Raw genomic sequence first — 19,899 nt, 5'->3', positions numbered from 1 at the left:
GTGCAGATACAATCTTTTGATCGCCCGTTATTACAATGTCACAGCGACCAAAAAACGTAATTCTGGCGTCTTAACTTTTTTTTCTCGCTACGCCGTTTAGTGATCAGGTTAATCCTTTTTTTTATTGATCAGCTGATTCTGAACGCGGCGATAACAAATATGTTTGATTTTTTTTTTTAATTGTTTGATTTTGAATGCGGTGAAAAGGGGGGTGATTCGAACTCTTATGTTTTTAAAAACTTTTTTCTTTTTTTTTTTACTTTTGGCATGGTTCAATAGTAGTGATGAGCGAATATACTCATTACTTGAGATTTCCCGAGCACGCTCGGATGTCCTCTAAGTATTTTTTTTAGTGCTCGGAGATTGTTTTTATTGCCACAGCTGAATGTTTTACATCTGTTAGCCAGCATAAGTACATGTGGGGGTTGCCTGGTTGCTAGGGAATCCCCACATGTACTTATGCTGGCTAACAGATGTAAAACATTCAGCTGCGGCAATAAAAACGAAATCTCCGAGCACTAAAAAATACTCGGAGGACACCCGATCGTGCTCAGGAAATCTCAAGTAACGAGTATATTCGCTCATCACTATTCAGTAGTCTTCATGGGAGACTAGAAGCTGGCACAACTCGATCGGTTCTGCTACATAGAGTTGATAGTAAGATTGCCTCTATATAGCAGAATTGCTCACTTGTTATGTGCGCCGTCCACTTGGTGGCGCTCACAGCAATCCGGTACTCACAACCATAGAGGTCTCCAGGAGACTTCCGGTTGTCATGCTAACACACCGGTGACCCGGTATCACGTCACGCGGGTCACCGGTAGGCGTATTTCCGGCGCGATTGACGGAAGCGCTTGTTAAATGCCGCTGTCAGAGTTTGACAGCGGCATTTAACTGGTTAATAGCGGGTGGATCGCGATTCCACCCGTGGCTATTGCTGGCACCTGTCAGTTGTTCAAAACTGCTGATATGTGCCGGGAAAGATGTGGGTTCACGGCCAGAGCCCACATCAAAGGGAGTGGTGTTTGACATTGGCGTACCGATGTCGGAAAGGGGTTATAGTGTATGTCGGAGATATTTAAGTGCTAACATCTCCTAGGTAACACCTGTGTATCCCTCCAGGATCTCCACCCCACTGACAATGGATATGTATGCATGGACCAGGACACAAGCGGTGTTCTACAATGGAATTATCTTGGCCGCAATTGGTGTCGAGTCAGTTATAGTGTTCATTGCTGTGAAAATTCTTTCTAAAAAGTAAGTTAAAATGATTGTCACTAATATATGTACCTATGAGGTTCAAAATTGTTCACTTTTTCTCAAGTGTAAATAGCAATTTTATTTATTTTTTTGCTTACAATTAGATATCTTACAGATTTTGCCTGCATATAATAATTATCCCTGATTCTTTTGTTAAAGGTAATCTGTCAGCAGGTTTTTTCTACCTCATCTGAGAGCAGCCGGATGTAGAGAGAGAGACCCTGAATCCAACTGTGTATTACTTAGTTTAAGGGGTGCAGTGGTTCTGATTCAGTTCTTAGATTTAGCAATACAGAAAAGCTGGGAAAGCTAACCCCACCCCCACCAGGCTCTCTGTGTACATAGTCTATAGACAGTGAGCTGCTTATCCCAGAGAGGGGCAGAGTCGGACTAGAGCCCTTGCGCCAGCTAGTCAATGCAATGATAATCACTCGGTGATAACTAAAGTGCACACAAGCTAGACATGTGACACATCTTTGAATTTAGTGTTTTAACTTCGACCTCAGATTACATAGAAAGAACCTGCTGACAGATTCCCTCTAATTACTTTTGATTATAATTGTGTTACGAATTGCACTTTATATCGCAGGACTGGAGAACGAATACTGCTTGTTGGGGGATTGGCTACTATTTGGGTTGGATTCTTTATTATGTTACCTTGGGGAGATCAGTATCCCAGCATACAGTGGGCAGGTAAGTTAATATACATTCCTCAGCATTGAAATTGCAACACCAAGTAGGAAAAGTCACGGGATTAAGGAAATCAAAGGATCGATAGACATGTAAGTGATGTGCAAATAATAAATAAAAGAGAACGACATATAGAAAACATCTCATTTTATTCAGTATCAAGTATGAGTGCCACATGCAGAAATTGCAAGCGCTTAAACACTTTGGTCTGTGTGGCCTAAAAGTGTCACCATGGCCTACAGATTCTCCGGATTTTCCTCCCATTGAGCATATCTGGGATTTCATCGGTCGGCAATTGCAAAGAGAGCTGTCGGCAGCAGATCTTGATGATTTGCTGCTCAAGTGCATTCAGCATCGTAGATCATTCCTCAGACAACCATTAATAACCTCATTGATGGATTACCAACTGTGTGTATTTCTGCGTGTGGCGTTCATAGTCAATACTAAAGTTGAGATGACTTTAAAATGTTATTTGAATATAAGTAACATAACTATGGTTCCAGTGATTTCCATAATTCCATGACATTTCCCTCCTTTCAATTTTGAGGAGTGTATAAAAACTAAAAATAATACCAATCAAAATGGAAAAATCTCTCACCCTTATTTTGTTTCCTGATCTTTTATGTGCAGAAATCCAGAATACAACCAAACATAACTCTTCCTTATTGGTCTCAAGTCCCTCATCTTCTGGCAATCACACGGCAGAACCAACGGGGTGTCCAGCTACTCAGTCCTGGTGTTTCTATACACCCATTATCCACCTAGCTCAGTATATCATGTCAGACATTTTGATCGGTTTTGGTTACCCAGTCTGTAGTGTCATGTGTTATACTTTGTACTCTAAAATTATAGGTCCGAAACCACAGGTAAGATTCAGAAACGTAGAAATTTGTTGTTGTTAAGATTACAAAGGTTCACTAAATGGTACTCTATAAATGAAGATATGACGCGGTAATAATGCTGTCAGGTTATGTTTGGAGTTGCAATTTCACAGCAGTTGGCATGCTGATTGCTGCCCACGAATACGGTTAACTGTGAGTGTGCTGGAGTCATATGCTCCAGATTCATTAAAAGGCACGCTGAAAAGTGGCGTGTGCCTTGCCACAAATCTTACATCAGTCAACGACTGGAGTAAGATTTGCATAAGGATCTTTGAATTTGACCAGTAGGGCCTAAAACCTCCCCCCCCCCCCCCCCCCACTGCTCAGCCCAATTTGTTGGCGCTGGGCGATAATGGTAGAACGCAATAAGTCACAAATTTTTAGTGTATACAGTCTCGAATTGTGCCAAAACTTTACTACTTTTTAAAGCTTTTTATGAAAGAATCCTGTTGTAAAAGCTTTGATGAATCAAGCGCTTTGTTCTGCTATAGTTTTGTGATCAAGGGCAAAATGTTGCGTTACCAAGGCTTAGGGATTAGGCTTGGTTAGAAGCATCAGAAAATTGTTGTCAAATACATTGCAAAAGGTGACCCCTAAGATCACGGAAAACTGATCGTGGTCATTATGTGTAAATGTGAATCAGAACACTCACCGTATGTTGCAGCAGTCTGGAATTTGTACTGACTTACCGATAAGGTGTTTATTCTCTTGTTTTTTTTTATTTTGCTGTCGAAATAGAAGTTTTGTGATTATTCATGTAATTCTTTTTCCCGCTCTCAAGTACATATACATGTGTGGAAAAAGCACAATTCCAAAATTGTCTGTCTCTAAGGATTTTTATTTGCAACGTTCATTATATGGTAAACAATTTATACTAAAAATGTTTTGCCTCCTTAGAACTTAACCTTTATCAAAATCAGGGAGTTGGCGTATGACACAAATACGTTATCAGAAAATTACTTACTGATTAAAATCAGATTCTTGTTTTACATTTTTTTTTTTATTTGCAATGTTTTTTTCTATTTTTTTGTTACATTTAGCAGTCTGTATAAAAATGGAAATCTCGCAATTTTCACCCTGTTCCTTGGCACTTTTTTTTAATGTTACCTTTGTTTTATTCCAAGATACGTGTGCATAGCCACAATAGTCAGATTTCAACCCTATCATTTGATGTGTTTAATGACTGTATGCAAAGGTCATTGTGAAATCAGCTGTTGAGATTTTTAGATGCTGTATTATTGGCTGAGTATAGAAGTGTTAAATGCATAGAAAAAAAAAACTCGATCAACATCCCCTTATAGAAGACCTGTCACCAGGTCAAAGAGTATAGGTTCTGCTCTTATTTTATTCCTGCTGCTCTCCTGAGTATTCAGACAATTTTGCGTTAACCGATAATCTGGGGATTGCTGCTTCCACTTAACCCCTTAGTGACAGAGCCAATTTGGTACTTAATGACCAGGCCAATCTTTACAATTCTGACTACTGTCACTTTGAGGTCATAGCTCTAGAACGCTTCAACTTATCCCACTGATTCAGATACTGTTTTTTCGTGATATATTGTACTTCACGTTAGCGGTAAAATTTATTCGATATACACTACCGTTCAAAAGTTTAGGGTCACCCAGATAATTTTGTGTTTTCCATGTAAACTCAAACTTTTATTAATCAAATGAGTTGCCAAATGAATTGAAAATCCAGTCCAGACATTGACAAGGTTCGAAAAAAAGATTTTTATTTGAAATAATTTTCTCCTTCAAACTGGCTTTCGTCAAAGAATTCTCCCTTTGCAGCAATTACAGCATTGCAGACCTTTGGCATTCTAACAGTTAATTTGCTGAGGTAATCTGGAGAAATTTTACCCCATGCTTCCAGAAGCCCCTCCCACAAGTTGGTTTGGCTTGATGGGCACTTTTTGCGCACCATACGGTCAAGCTGCTCCCACAACAGCTCAATGGGGTTGAGATCTGGTGACTGCGCTGGCCACTCCATTACAGGTAGAATACCAGCTGCCTGCTTCTTCCCTAAATAGTTCTTGCATAATTTGGAGGTGTGCTTTGGGTCATTGTCCTGTTGTAGGATGAAATTGGCTCCAATCAAGCGCTGTCCATAGGGTATGGCATGGCGTTGCAAAATGAAGTGATAGCCTTCCTTATTCAAAATCCCTTTTATCTTGTACAAATCTCCCACTTTACCAGCACCAAAGCAACCCCAGACCATCATATTACCTCCACCTTGCTTGACAGATGGCGTCAGACACTCTTCCAGCATCTTTTCAGTTGTTCTGCGTCTCACAAATGTTCTTCTGTGTGATCCAAACACCTCAAACTTGTATTCGTCTGTCCATAACACTTTTTTCCAATCTTCCTCTGTCCAATATCTGTGTTCTTTTGCCCATATTAATCTTTTCCTTTTTATTAGCCAGTCTCAGATATGGCTTTTTCTTTGCCACTCTGCCCTGTAGGCCAGCATCCCGGAGTTGCCTCTTCACTGTAGACGTTGACACTGGTGTTTTGCTTGTACTATTTAATGAAGCTGCCAGTTGAGCACATGTGAGGCGTCGATTTCTCAATCTACAGACTCTAATGTACTTGTCTTGTTGCTCAGTTGTGCAGCGGGGCCTCCCACTTCTCTCTCTACTCTGGTTAGAGCCTGTTTGTGCTCTCCTCTGAAGTGAGTAGTACACACCGTTGTAGGAAATCTTCAGTTTCTTAACAATTTTTTGCATGGAATAGCCTTCATTTCTAAGAACAAGAATAGACTGTCGAGTTTCACATAAAAGTTCCTTTTTATCTGGCCATTATCTGAGAGTTTAATGGAACCAACAAATGTAATGCTCCAGATTTTCAACTAGCTCAAAGGAAGGTCAGGTTTATAGGTTTTCTAATCAGCCAAACTGTTTTCAGCTGTGCTATCATACTTGCACAAGGATTATCAAGGGTATTGTAACCATGCATTAGCCTTCTTACACAGTTAGCAAACACAAAGTACCATAAGAACACTGAAGTGATGGTTGTTGGAAATGGGCCTGTATAAACCCATGAAGATATTGCATTACAAACCAGAAGTTTGCAGCTCTAATAGTCAGTTACCACATTAACAATGTATAGAGTGTATTTCTGAATCATTTAATGTTAGCTTCATTGGAAAAAACTGTGCTTTTCTTTCAACAATAAGGACATTTCTAAGTGACGCTAAACTAATTAGTGTAACTTGCTTTTATTTATGAAAAAAAAAACGGAAATTTGGCAAAAATTTTGAAAACTTTGCAATTTTCAAACTTTGAATTTTTATGCCCTCAAATCAGAGAGATAAGTCACACAAAATAGTTCATAAATAACATTTCCCACATGTCAACTTTACATCAGCACAATTTTGGAAACATAATCCCAACCCAAACCCTAACCACAATTATTTTTACCTAACTAAGGGGGTGATGAAGGGGGGGTTTAATTTACTGTTTTTTTTTTATTTTGATCAATGTGTTAGACCCTATCACAGTGATCAAAATGAACCAAATTTCCTATTGTTGTTTTGCCGGCCAGCATATCTCGGCGGGCGGGCTGCAGCACGGGGATGCAGGACTATCTAGGAACATAAGAGGTACCGGGGGAGGGAGAATCAAGGGACCCTATTTCTCTCTCCTCTGATGTGCAATCACATCAGAGGAGAGAGAAATTAAATGAGAAATCAGACTTTTTTTTTTCTTCTGATCTTCGTTATTCCATTAATAATGGCAGTCGCAAAACTGGGGTCGGTACAAACCGACCAAAACCATGTTCTCTGGGGTCTCAGCTGGTAGCAGAGATCGCAGAGAAATTGACACTGGGGGGCGCTATACACTTATTTCTCAGCACCGTTAAAAAGTGGCTCTGAGGCATAAGTAACCTTAACTGCCGCCATTAAAAGGCGTATCGGCGGGCGTTAAGAAAAGGTTTTCTCCACATGTAATTATTATTGTTTCCATTGATGTCAGAATGAGCTGTAAAAATTACCGTATATACTCGAGTATAAGCCGAGATTTTCAGCCCATTTTTGGGGGCTGAAAGTCCCCCTCTCGGCTTATACTCGAGTCATATACCCGGGTGTCGGCAGGGGAGGGAGAGCGGGGGCCGTGTAATCATACTTACCTGCTGCGGCGCGGTCCCTGCAGTCCCTGGCTTCTCCGGCGCTGCAGATTCTTCCTGTACTGAGCGGTCACATGGCACCGCTCATTACAGAAATGAATAGGCGGCTCCACCCCCATAGGGGAGGAGCCGCATATTCATTGCTGTAAATGATCGGTGCCATGTGACCGCTCAATTACAGGAAGAATCTGCAGCGCCGGAGAAGCCAGGGACTGCAGGGACCGCGCCGCAGCAGGTAAGGGGAGCGCAGCGCTATAATTACCTGCTCCTCGCTCCGGTGCGGCTCCGTCTGCAGCGTCCTCTAGCAGTGACGCTCAGGTTAGAGGGCGCGGTGACGTAGTCAGTGCGCGCCCTCTGCTGAGCGTCAGTGCTGGAGACGGAGCCGCACGAGGAGCAGGTGATTATTGAAAGCGCTGGCATCCTGAGAAGAGAGGTGAGTATGTGATTTTTTTTTTTTATTGCAGCCGCATTCTATATGGCACAGCTTTATAAGGAGCATCTATGGGGCCATAATCAAAGGTGCAGAGCATATATGGCACAGCATTATAAGGGGCACCTATGGGGCCATAATCAAAGGTGCAGAGCATATATGGGGCACAGCATTATAAGGGGCATCTATGGGGCCATAATCAAAGGTGCAGAGCATATATGGCACAACATTATAAGGAGCACCTATGGGGCCATAATCAAAGGTGCAGAGCATATATGGCACAGCATTATAAGGGGCATCTATGGGGCCATAATCAAAGGTGCAGAGCATATATGGCACAGCATTATAAGGGGCATCTATGGGGCCATAATCAAAGGTGCAGAGCATATATGGGGCACAGCATTATAAGGAGCACCTATGGGGCCATAATCAAAGGTGCAGAGCATATATGGCACAGCATTATAAGGAGCACCTATGGGGCCATAATCAAAGGTGCAGAGCATATATGGCACAGCATTATAAGGGGCATCTATGGGGCCATAATCAAAGATGCAGAGCATATATGGCACAGCATTATAAGGGGCATCTATGGGGCCATAATCAAAGGTGCAGAGCATATATGGCACAGCTTTATAAGGGGCATCTATGGGGCCATAATCAAAGGTGCAGAGCATATATGGCACAGCATTATAAGGGGCATCTATGGGGCCATAATCAAAGGTGCAGAGCATATATGGGGCACAGCATTATAAGGGGCATCTATGGGGCCATAATCAAAGGTGCAGAGCATATATGGCACAGCATTATAAGGGGCATCTATGGGGCCATAATCAAAGGTGCAGAGCATATATGGCACAGCATTATAAGGAGCATTTATGGGGCCATAATCAAAGGTGCAGAGCATATATGGCACAGCTTTATACGGAGCATTTATAGGGCCATAATCAAAGGTGCAGAGCATATATGGCACAGCATTATAAGGAGCATTTATGGGGCCATAATCAAAGGTGCAGAGCATATATGGCACAGCTTTATACGGAGCATTTATGGGGCCATAATCAAAGGTGCAGAGCATATATGGCACAGCATTATAAGGAGCATTTATGGGGCCATAATCAAAGGTGCAGAGCATTATATATGGCACAGCATTATAAGGAGCATCTATGGGGCCATAATCAACGGTGCAGAGCATTATATATGGCACAGCATTATAAGGAGCATCTATGGGGCCATAATCAACGGTGCAGAGCATTATATATGGCACAGCATTATAAGGAGCATCTATGGGGCCATAATCAAAGGTGCAGAGCATTATATATGGCACAGCATTATAAGGAGCATCTATGGGGCCATAATCAACGGTGCAGAGCATTCTATATGGCACAGCTTTATAAGGAGCATCTATGGGGCAATAATGAACGGTATGGAGCATCTATTTTTATTTTTGAAATTCACCGGTAGCTGCTGCATTTTCTACCCTAGGCTTATACTCGAGTCAATAAGTTTTCCCAGTTTTTTGTGGCAAAATTAGGGGGGTCGGCTTATACTCGGGTCGGCTTATACTCGAGTATATACGGTACACATGCAATGAGATAATCTACTGGTAGCAGGTATTAAGACATCCTGGGTGCCATGAAATATTTTAGTTGTAGACATGAACTGTGTAAAGAAGCCCTCCGACTAACTTGTGTTATGCATGAAATGGGTGTACATGCATGTATTGCGGGTGTAATAATATACTCACCTACCGCTGGTTTCTCCAGTGTCCAGCGCTGTTCTGCTCGGCTTCTCTGTGATGTCGGCACTCGGCATGACCCAGAAGTGACTTTTACAATTAAAGCATGGAGCATCAGAACAAGACTCCGTAGGCTTACATTGTAAAATGGGCTTCCGGCTTATGCATAGCGCATAGAAAGAGCCAGCTAGTCAGAACTGCGGTAACGTCACAGAGAAGAAGAGCACTGGACCCATAATGTGTGTATATATCTATAATATAACGCTGGGAGCGTCACTCTGTCCGAAGCCTTTATAGACTGCGCAGGCGCAAGCGCCGGCGCAGTCTGGGCCTCACAGAGTGACGCTCCCGGGAGATCGAGGTATGCGATCCGCACACCGCGATCTCCAACAGAGAAGCAGGGACCGCCAGGAGGGTGAGTATCGGCCATATTCACCTGTCCCGTTCCACCGCTGGGCGCCGCCATCTTCCCGGTCTTCGGCCTGTGACCTTCAGTTCAGAGGGCGCGATACGCGCTTAATGCGCACCGGCGCCGCCCTCTGACTGACCAGTCACAGCCAGGAGACCGGGAAGATGGCGGCGCCCAGCGGTGGAACGGAGGACAGGTGAATATAGTAAGTGCTGGGGGGCCTGAGCTGGCGGCGATACCGGCACCTGACCCCCACAGCGCGCCGGTGTCCCCACCTGCTCAGGCCCCCGGATGGGTGCAGCACATGACAGGATGGGGACGCAGGATGGGTGCAGCACATGACAGGATGGGGACGCAGGATGGGTGCAGCACATACCAGGATGGGGACGCAAGATGGGTGCAGCACATACCAGGATGGGGAAGCAGGATGGGTGCAGCACATGACAGGATGGGGACGCAGGATGGGGACGCAGGATGGGTGCAGCACATACCAGGATGGGGACGCAGGATGGGTGCAGCACATGACAGGATGGGTGCAGCACATGACAGGATGGGTGCAGCACATGACAGGATGGGGACGCAGGATGGGTGCAGCACATGACAGGATGGGGACGCAGGATGGGTGCAGCACATGACAGGATGGGGACGCAGGATGGGTGCAGCACATACCAGGATGGGGACGCAGGATGGGTGCAGCACATGACAGGATGGAAACCCAGGATGGGGACGCAGGATGGGTGCAGCACATACCAGGATGGGGACGCAGGATGGGTGCAGCACATGACAGGATGGGGACAGCACATACCAGGATGGGGACGCAGGATGGGTGCAGCACATGACAGAATGGGGACGCAGGATGGGTGCAGCACATGACAGGATGGGGACGCAGGATGGGTGCAGCACATACCAGGATGGGGACGCAGGATGGGTGCAGCACATGACAGGATGGGGACGCAGGATGGGGATGCAGGATGGGTGCAGCACATACCAGGATGGGGACGCAGGATGGGTGCAGCACATGACAGGATGGGGACAGCACATACCAGGATGGGGACGCAGGATGGGTGCAGCACATGACAGGATGGGGACGCAGGATGGGTGCTGCACATACCAGGATGGGGACGCAGGATGGGTGCAGCACATGACAGGATGGGAACCCAGGATGGGGACGCAGGATGGGTGCAGCACATACCAGGATGGGGACGCAGGATGGGTGCAGCACATACCAGGATGGGGACGCAGGATGGGTGCAGCACATGACAGGATGGGTGCAGCACATGACAGGATGGGGACGCAGGATGGGTGCAGCACATGACAGGATGGGGACGCAGGATGGGTGCAGCACATACCAGGATGGGGACGCAGGATGGGTGCAGCACATGACAGGATGGGGACAGCACATACCAGGATGGGGACGCAGGATGGGTGCAGCACATGACAGAATGGGGACGCAGGATGGGTGCAGCACATGACAGGATGGGGACGCAGGATGGGTGCAGCACATACCAGGATGGGGATGCAGGATGGGTGCAGCACATGACAGGATGGGGATGCAGGATGGGTGCAGCACATACCAGGATGGGGACGCAGGATGGGTGCAGCACATGACAGGATGGGGACAGCACATACCAGGATGGGGACACAGGATGGGTGCAGCACATGACAGGATGGGGACGCAGGATGGGTGCAGCACATACCAGGATGGGGACGCAGGATGGGTGCAGCACATGACATGATGGGAACCCAGGATGGGGACGCAGGATGGGTGCAGCACATGCCAGGATGGGGACGCAGGATGGGTGTAGCACATGACAGGATGGGTGCAGCACATACCAGGATGGGGACGCAGGATGGGTGCAGCACATGACAGGATGGGTGCAGCACATACCAGGATGGAGACGCAGGATGGGTGCAGCACATGGCAGGATGGGTGCAGCACATGACAGGATGGGGACGCAGGATGGGTGCAGCACATACCAGGATGGGGACGCAGGATGGGTGCAGCACATGACAGGATGGGGACGCAGGATGGGTGCAGCACATACCAGGATGGGGACGCAGGATGGGTGCAGCACATGACAGGATGGGGACAACACATACCAGGATGGGGACGCAGGATGGGTGCAGCACATTACAGGATGGGGATGCAGGATGGGTGCAGCACATGACAGGATGGGGACGCAGGATGGGTGCAGCACATACCAGGATGGGGACGCAGGATGGGTGCAGCACATGACAGGATGGGGACAGCACATACCAGGATGGGGACGCAGGATGGGTGCAGCACATGACAGGATGGGGACGCAGGATGGGTGCAGCACATGACAGGATGGGGATGCAGGATGGGGACGCAGGATGGGTGCAGCACATACCAGGATGGGGACGCAGGATGGGTGCAGCACATGACAGGATGGGGACGCAGGATGGGTGCAGCACATACCAGGATGGGGACGCAGGATGGGTGCAGTACATGACAGGATGGGGGCAGCACATGACAGGATGGGGACGCAGGATGGGTGCAGCACATGACAGGATGGGGACGCAGGATGGGTGCAGCACATGACAGGATGGGGACGCAGGATGGGTGCAGCACATACCAGGATGGGGACGCAGGATGGGTGCAGCACATGACAGGATGGGGACGCAGGATGGATGCAGCACATGACAGGATGGGGACGCAGGATGGGTGCAGCACATGACAGGATGGGGACGCAGGATGAAGCAGCACATACCAGGATGGAGACCATATACCAATATAAATGCTCGCCACCCAGGCGTAGAACGGGTTCAATAGCTAGTGTGTGTATATATATATATATATATACAGTGGGGCAAAAAAGTATTTAGTCAGTCAGCAATAGTGCAAGTTCCACCACTTAAAAAGATGAGAGGCGTCTGTAATTTACATCATAGGTAGACCTCAACTATGGGAGACAAACTGAGAAAAAAAAATCCAGAAAATCACATTGTCTGTTTTTTTATCATTTTTTTTGCATATTATGGTGGAAAATAAGTATTTGGTCAGAAACAAACAATCAAGATTTCTGGCTCTCACAGACCTGTAACTTCTTCTTTAAGAGTCTCCTCTTTCCTCCACTCATTACCTGTAGTAATGGCACCTGTTTAAACTTGTTATCAGTATAAAAAGACACCTGTGCACACCCTCAAACAGTCTGACTCCAAACTCCACTATGGTGAAGACCAAAGAGCTGTCAAAGGACATCAGAAACAAAATTGTAGCCCTGCACCAGGCTGGGAAGACTGAATCTGCAATAGCCAACCAGCTTAGAGTGAAGAAATCAACAGTGGGAGCAATAATTAGAAAATGGAAGACATACAAGACCACTGATAATCTCCCTCGATCTGGGGCTCCATGCAAAATCCCACCCCATGGGGTCAGAATGATCACAAGAACGGTGAGCAAAAATCCCAGAACCACGCGGGGGGACCTAGTGAATGAACTGCAGAGAGCTGGGACCAATGTAACAAGGCCTACCATAAGTAACACACTACGCCACCATGGACTCAGATCCTGCAGTGCCAGACGTGTCCCACTGCTTAAGGCAGTACATGTTCGGGCCCGTCTGAAGTTTGCTAGAGGATTTGGATGATCCAGAGGAGTTTTGGGAGAATGTCCTATGGTCTGATGAAACCAAACTGGAACTGTTTGGTAGAAACACAACTTGTCGTGTTTGGAGGAAAAAGAATACTGAGTTGCATCCATCAAACACCATACCTACTGTAAAGCATGGTGGTGGAAACATCATGCTTTGGGGCTGTTTCTCTGCAAAGGGGCCAGGACAACTGATCCGGGTACATGAAAGAATGAATGGTGCCATGTATCGTGAGATTTTGAGTGCAAACCTCCTTCCATCAGCAAGGGCATTGAAGATGAAACGTGGCTGGGTCTTTCAACATGACAATGATCCAAAGCACACCGCCAGGGCAACGAAGGAGTGGCTTCGTAAGAAGCATTTCAAGGTCCTGGAGTGGCCTAGCCAGTCTCCAGATCTCAACCCTATAGAAAACCTTTTGGAGGGAGTTGAAAGTCCTTGTTGCCAAGCGAAAAGCCAAAAACATCACTGCTCTAGAGGAGATCTGCATGGAGGAATGGGCCAACATACCAACAACAGTGTGTGGCAACCTTGTGAAGACTTACAGAAAACGTTTGACCTCTGTCATTGCCAACAAAGGATATATTACAAAGTATTGAGATGAAATTTTGTTTCTGACCAAATACTTATTTTCCACCATAATATGCAAATAAAATGTTAAAAAAACAGACAATGTGATTTTCTGGATTTTTTTTTCTCAGTTTGTCTCCCATAGTTGAGGTCTACCTATGATGTAAATTGCAGACGCCTCTCATCTTTTTAAGTGGTGGAACTTGCACTATTGCTGACTGACTAAATACTTTTTTGCCCCACTGTATATATATATATATATATATATATTTACACACATTTACTAGATAAGTTAGTGGGAGTTCTTCTTTATTGAAAATGTTAAAATCGCATAGTTTTTCTTGTCTAACTTGTTCTTATATCTTAGGGTGTCTATATGGGATGCCTTACTGCTGCCGGTAGTGCAGCCCGGACCCTGGGACCTGTGTTTGTCAGTGAAATCTATACCCATCTGGGACCACGATGGACCTTTGGATTGATCTGTGGCATTGTCGCAAGTTCTCTCTTACATCTGGTTACAGTTTACAGAAGACTTATTGCCTTTTCAGTAAGATACGGCAAATTACAGCAATGACCACATTTCCACTGAGAAACAAAAAAAAAGACTTTTCAAGAAAACAAAATGGAATATGGGAAAAAAGTACACAGGATTAATTGGCTACAATAATGTGACTTTTTCTATTGTGTTCCTTAAAAAATGAGAATATTTTAGCTTTTTCTCCAAGAATAAACTGTAACAGTTTTAATTAAACATTAGGAAACAAAATTGCAGCTATGGAGCCAAGACTAACAACTGTTTAACAAATAGTAAATTTAATTATGGTTAATATGTGGATAATTATGCGTTTTTTCTAATTTATTAAAGCCTGACACTTGGGTGCAGTTGAAAACCTCCCTAACTTCTAGGTTACTGAGAAGTTAACTGGGAAAAAAATACCCTTAAGAATTGACAATCACTTCAACACTCCCCTCCCCTTCATAAATTACTACTAATGGGAATAAGAAATTTTCCAATATATCTTATCAGAAAAATCTGCTTCTTTCTCTCTTCAAGGAAAGTGGGGGTGCGCCTTATAGTCTGTATATTCATTTTCCTCCTGGTAGCTGCAGCAGCCAGCTCCTTTAGTGACAGAACCAATTTGCAGCTTAGGCTTCTTTCACACTTGCATCCTGTGAAGTCCGTCGCAATCTGTCGTTTTGGGAAAAAAACGGATCCTGCAAATGTTTAACACACAGATCCAATCAAGGAACAGGGAGCGTGAATATAAAATCATCAAAGTTTATTCAACATGTAAAATCAAAAACATACAAAATAAGTGTATTCAGGATGCCTCAAGCCAAACTAGAAGACCAGCCTAGGATAACACACTGTGTATACATACCTAAAGTACTCAGCAGTCTTCCTATGGGACTGAAAACACCCGACAACCAAAATATATCATGGATTCAATCCTAAAAGTAATTGCTAGTCCTATATCCCTCACTCCATACTAATAGGAAGCGCACCTAATTAGACTCTTTTCATAAAGTGCAACATACTTGCTATTAATGCCCAAAAGTGCCTACTTACATAAATACCTGGGCAGTGTGTCAGCCTGGCTGTGTCTCACCCCTGCAGGATACGTTTTTTTCCCCATAGACTTGTATTGCCGACGGATCGCGACGTATGGCCAAACGTCGCGTCCGTCGTGCACTGGATGCGTTGTGTTTTGGCGGACCATCTGCACGAAAAAACGTTCAAGGGAACATTTTTTCGTACGTGGCATCCGCCATTTCCTACCGTGCATGCGTGGCCGGAACTCCGCCCCCTCCTCCCCGGATTTCAGAATGGGCAGCGAATGCGTTGAAAAACTGCATCCGCTGCCCACGTTGTGCCACATTTTCACAACGTGTGTCGGTACGTCGCACCGACGCTTAGCGACGGACCCGTACCAACGCAAGTGTGAAAGAAGCCTTAATGACCAGGCCAATTTTTACAATTCTGACCACTGTCACTTTGAGGTTATAACTCTGGAATGCTTTAACGGATCACGTTAGTAACATAGTAACATAGTTAGTAAGGCCGAAAAAAGACATTTGTCCATCCAGTTCAGCCTATATTCCATCATAATAAATACCCAGATCTACGTCCTTCTACAGAACCTAATAATTGTATGATACAATATTGTTCTGCTCCAGGAAGACATCCAGGCCTCTCTTGAACCCCTCGACTGAGTTCGCCATCACCACCTCCTCAGGCAAGCAATTCCAGATTCTCACTGCCCTAACAGTAAAGAATCCTCTTCTATGTTGGTGGAAAAACCTTCTCTCCTCCAGACGCAAAGAATGCCCCCTTGTGCCCGTCACCTTCCTTGGTATAAACAGATCCTCAGCGAGATATTTGTATTGTCCCCTTATATACTTATACATGGTTATTAGATCGCCCCTCAGTCGTCTTTTTTCTAGACTAAATAATCCTAATTTCGCTAATCTATCTGGGTATTGTAGTTCTCCCATCCCCTTTATTAATTTTGTTGCCCTCCTTTGTACTCTCTCTAGTTCCATTATATCCTTCCTGAGCACCGGTGCCCAAAACTGGACACAGTACTCCATGTGCGGTCTAACTAGGGATTTGTACAGAGGCAGTATAATGCTCTCATCATGTGTATCCAGACCTCTTTTAATGTACCCCATGATCCTGTTTGCCTTGGCAGCTGCTGCCTGGCACTGGCTGCTCCAGGTAAGTTTATCATTAACTAGGATCCCCAAGTCCTTCTCCCTGTCAGATTTACCCAGTGGTTTCCCGTTCAGTGTGTAATGGTGATATTGATTCCCTCTTCCCATGTGTATAACCTTACATTTATCATTGTTAAACCTCATCTGCCACCTTTCAGCCCAAGTTTCCAACTTGATTCTGAGATTGTTTTTTTTGTGACATATTGTACTTCATGTTGGTGGTAAAATTTCTTCGATATGACTTGAGTTTATTAATGAAAATAAAATGGAAATATGGTGAAAATTTTTAAAATGTCACAAATTTTCAAACTTTTAATTTTTATGCCCTTAAAACATATATCAAGATGTGATATGCACCAGTCTAATATAATGTCTAAAGCACGGTGTGACTAATAATAAAAAATAACTTTTAATAAATATGCACTAAAAAGTTGGTATAACCAACTATGTACGAACATAGAAGACTCAACAAGGAAAAAATTCCCAATACACGGGAATAACACTATAAACCAATCCCTGAGAACTATTGATTCACATACATGTGTCAGTCTCTAAAGGGAAAGAAGCCGGAGCACAATATACACTCCTTGTAGGGGGAGTACATGAAAGCATACATATATCACATATCTGATGCATATGTTGCAGAACACATGTTACCTGTCCCCTCCTGTCACATGAAGATGCAGTAGATGCGATCAGAAAAAGTTTAAAACCGGCTTCTTTCCCTTTAGAGACTGACACTTGTATGTGAATCAATGTATGTGAATCAATAGTTCTCAGGGATTGGTTTATTGTGTTATTCCCGTGTATTGGGAATTTTTTCCTTGTTGAGTCTTCTATGTTCGTACATAGTTGGTTATACCAACTTTTTAGTGTATATTTATTAAAAGTTATTTTTTATTATTAGTCACACCGTGCTTTAGCCCTTAAAACATAGAAGTATGTCATACAATAGTTATTAAATAACATTTCTCTTCCCCCCATGATGGCACCACGGAGAGAGAGGGATCCGCCTCAGGGACAGGAAACCTACAGGTGAAAAAGGTGGTACCTCCCACATCAGTTCTGTTTCCTGTCCCTGACGGGGAACCTACAGCATACCTGATTGACAGGTCGTCGTGGGATGCCAGGGGCCCATCTGGCCGATCTAGGCAGCGGGGAGCCCTGCCTCCGGCATGGTGGTTTTCTTCTCTCCCCGAAGCACCACGGTTCCAGGGTCGGCGGGCTATGTGTGCGCGGAGGGAGAGGCAGTGAAGCAAGATCCAGTGTGCCTCTCCCTATGGATTCTTATGGCCGGTGTTAGGTGGTGGCGGTCATCTGGTGCTACACCGCCGGTCCAAATGTGGCTCAGGAGAGGATGGTGGCGGCGGCTGCCTACAGAGAAGCGCCGCTACTAATTGGGGCATCGGCGGCTGCTCCCGGCGCTCCCTCCTGGAGGCCGGAAAAGTGAGCCGCACGCGCGTGCCGGCTGCAAAGCATCTCTAGGAAATCCAAAGTGCGCAGGTGTAGGGAGGTGTTTCCGGGGCAGCGTGCTACATTACTGGGGGATCTGTGCTGCAGCACACCGCCCGCATGGTGAGAATATTTAAAGACAGCAAATAGAAGATTCGGTGCTCGGTTTCACTATGAGTGACCAGGAGCAATCTTTCTTGGAGCCTACATTGGGGGACACCGGACAACCATGGGTGTATGCTGCTGCTGCTAGGAGGCTGACACTATGCAAAAAAAGGAAAAGGCATAGCTCCTCCCTGGCAGTATACACCCACCGACAGGCACCAAGTACCTCAGTTAGTGCAAAAAGCAGTAGGAGAAACGACAGAACTCATAATAGTAAAAGTACCAACTCAACTAGGGCCTCCAGGCCCCAACATGGTACCAGAACAAACAAGTAGGGAGGGTGCTGTGTTCCCCAATGAAGCCTCCAAGAAAGAGATTTTACGGTAAGTACTAAAAATCCCTCTTTATCGCTTCATTGGGGGACACAGGATAACCATGGGACGTCCAAAAGCAGTCCCGGAAAAGGGTGGGTAGAAAGGAAATCAGAAAAGGTCTCAGGTCGGCTGGTGTGCGACCGCCGCCTGCAGTACCTTCCTACAAAGACCAGCATCAGACGAGGCTTGGGTATGAACCCAATAGAACCTCGTAAACGTGTGCAAAGACGACCAGTTGCGGCCTTGCAAACTTGCAAGGCGGAGGCCTGGTGGCGAACAGCCCAAGAAGCTCCGACAGCTCTGGTGGAGTGAGCTCGCACCCCCGGAGGAGGATGTGCCTCATGAGCACGGTACGATTCTGAAATTGCCGAGCGAATCCAGCGTGAGATAGTGGATTTATACGCTTGAAGGCCCTTCTGACGAAGGAGAGAATCGGATTGACGGAAAGGAGCGGTTCTAGAAAGATAGACCCGAATGGCCCTGACCACGTCAAGCTTGTGAAGGGACTTCTCCAAAGGATGAGCCGGAGAAGGGCAAAATGATGGAAGGCCAATGTCCTCGTTGATGTGGAAAGCCGAGACCACCTTGGGAAGGAATTTGGGAACCGGTCTAAGAACTACCTTATCCTGATGAAGAATCAGGAAGGGGGAATGGCATGACAGGGCTGCCAACTCGGAGACCCTCCTGATAGATGTAATGGCAATGAGGAAGGCGACCTTCCAAGGGAGAAGGGAAAAGGGCACGTCCTGAAGAGGCTCAAAGGGAGCAGTCTGAAGAGCACCAAGGACCAGGTTAAGGTTCCAAGGGAGGATGGAAAAGAGGGGCGATATGCACGACTCCCTGTAGAAAAGTCCGAACCTGCTGAATGGAGGAAAGGTCACTCTGGAAGAGGATCGACAGAGCGGACACTTGTCCCTTGAGTGTGCTGAGGGATAAGCCCGAATCGAGACCAGACTGGAGGAAACCGAGAAGCTCCGGAAGAGAAAAGGACATTGGAAAAACTTCATTAGTTTCACACCACCGGAAGAACGCTTTCCAGTACCTATGGGAGATAAGGGAAGACGCCGGTTTTCTGGCTCTGATAATGGTCTGTATGACCTGGGGAGAGAGACCAGAGTTCTTCAAGACTGCGGCCTCAACAGCCATGCCATTAAACTCAGCGACTGAGAACTCTGGTGGTACAGAGGTCCCTGCGAGAGGAGGTCTGGCCGATTCGGGATTCTCCAAGGAGTGTCCGTGAGCATGTTAACGAGCTCGGCGTACCACGGCCGCCTTGGCCAGTCCGGCGCTATTAGTATGACTGGAATCCCTTCCAACTTGATCTTCTTTACTACTCTTGGAATCAAGGGGAGGGGTGGGAACAGGTAGGGAAACTGAAACTGGGACCATGGAATTACCAGAGCGTTGTGGCCGACGGCAAGAGGGTCCCGGGATCTGGCGACAAACTGAGGGATCTTGTGGTTCATCCGGGACGCCATACGGTCGACGTCTGGGGTACCCCAGTGAAGGCAAATTTGATAGAAGACTGCGGGGTGGAGAG

The 19,899-nt window shown here is 45.8% G+C and overlaps 1 protein-coding gene across 4 annotated transcripts in view; it reads left to right on the top strand.

Annotated features, from left to right (window-relative positions):
• MFSD8 (major facilitator superfamily domain containing 8) overlaps window positions 1-16,729 on the top strand; it is a 61,032-nt gene extending 44,303 nt beyond the window's left edge. For 2 of the 4 annotated variants that reach the window (XM_069743937.1, XM_069743936.1), the window contains 4 exons: window positions 1,123-1,257; window positions 1,850-1,953; window positions 2,581-2,816; window positions 14,081-16,729. In XM_069743937.1, the coding sequence (XP_069600038.1) occupies window positions 1,123-1,257; window positions 1,850-1,953; window positions 2,581-2,816; window positions 14,081-14,287 (682 nt within the window). In that variant the 3' untranslated portion in view covers window positions 14,288-16,729. Of the gene's footprint in view, window positions 1-1,122; window positions 1,262-1,849; window positions 1,954-2,580; window positions 2,817-14,080 lie in introns of those variants that run through there. The other 2 variants (XM_069743938.1, XM_069743939.1) reach the window with 2 other exon arrangements.
• The last annotated feature ends 3,170 nt before the right edge of the window (window positions 16,730-19,899 follow it).

This window comes from Ranitomeya imitator, chromosome 1 (assembly GCF_032444005.1).
Source record: "Ranitomeya imitator isolate aRanImi1 chromosome 1, aRanImi1.pri, whole genome shotgun sequence".
NCBI classification, from domain to species: Eukaryota; Metazoa; Chordata; class Amphibia; order Anura; family Dendrobatidae; genus Ranitomeya; species Ranitomeya imitator.
The sequence above is the reverse complement of the archived record's forward strand: the minus strand, read 5'-3'. Positions and strand labels throughout refer to the sequence as shown.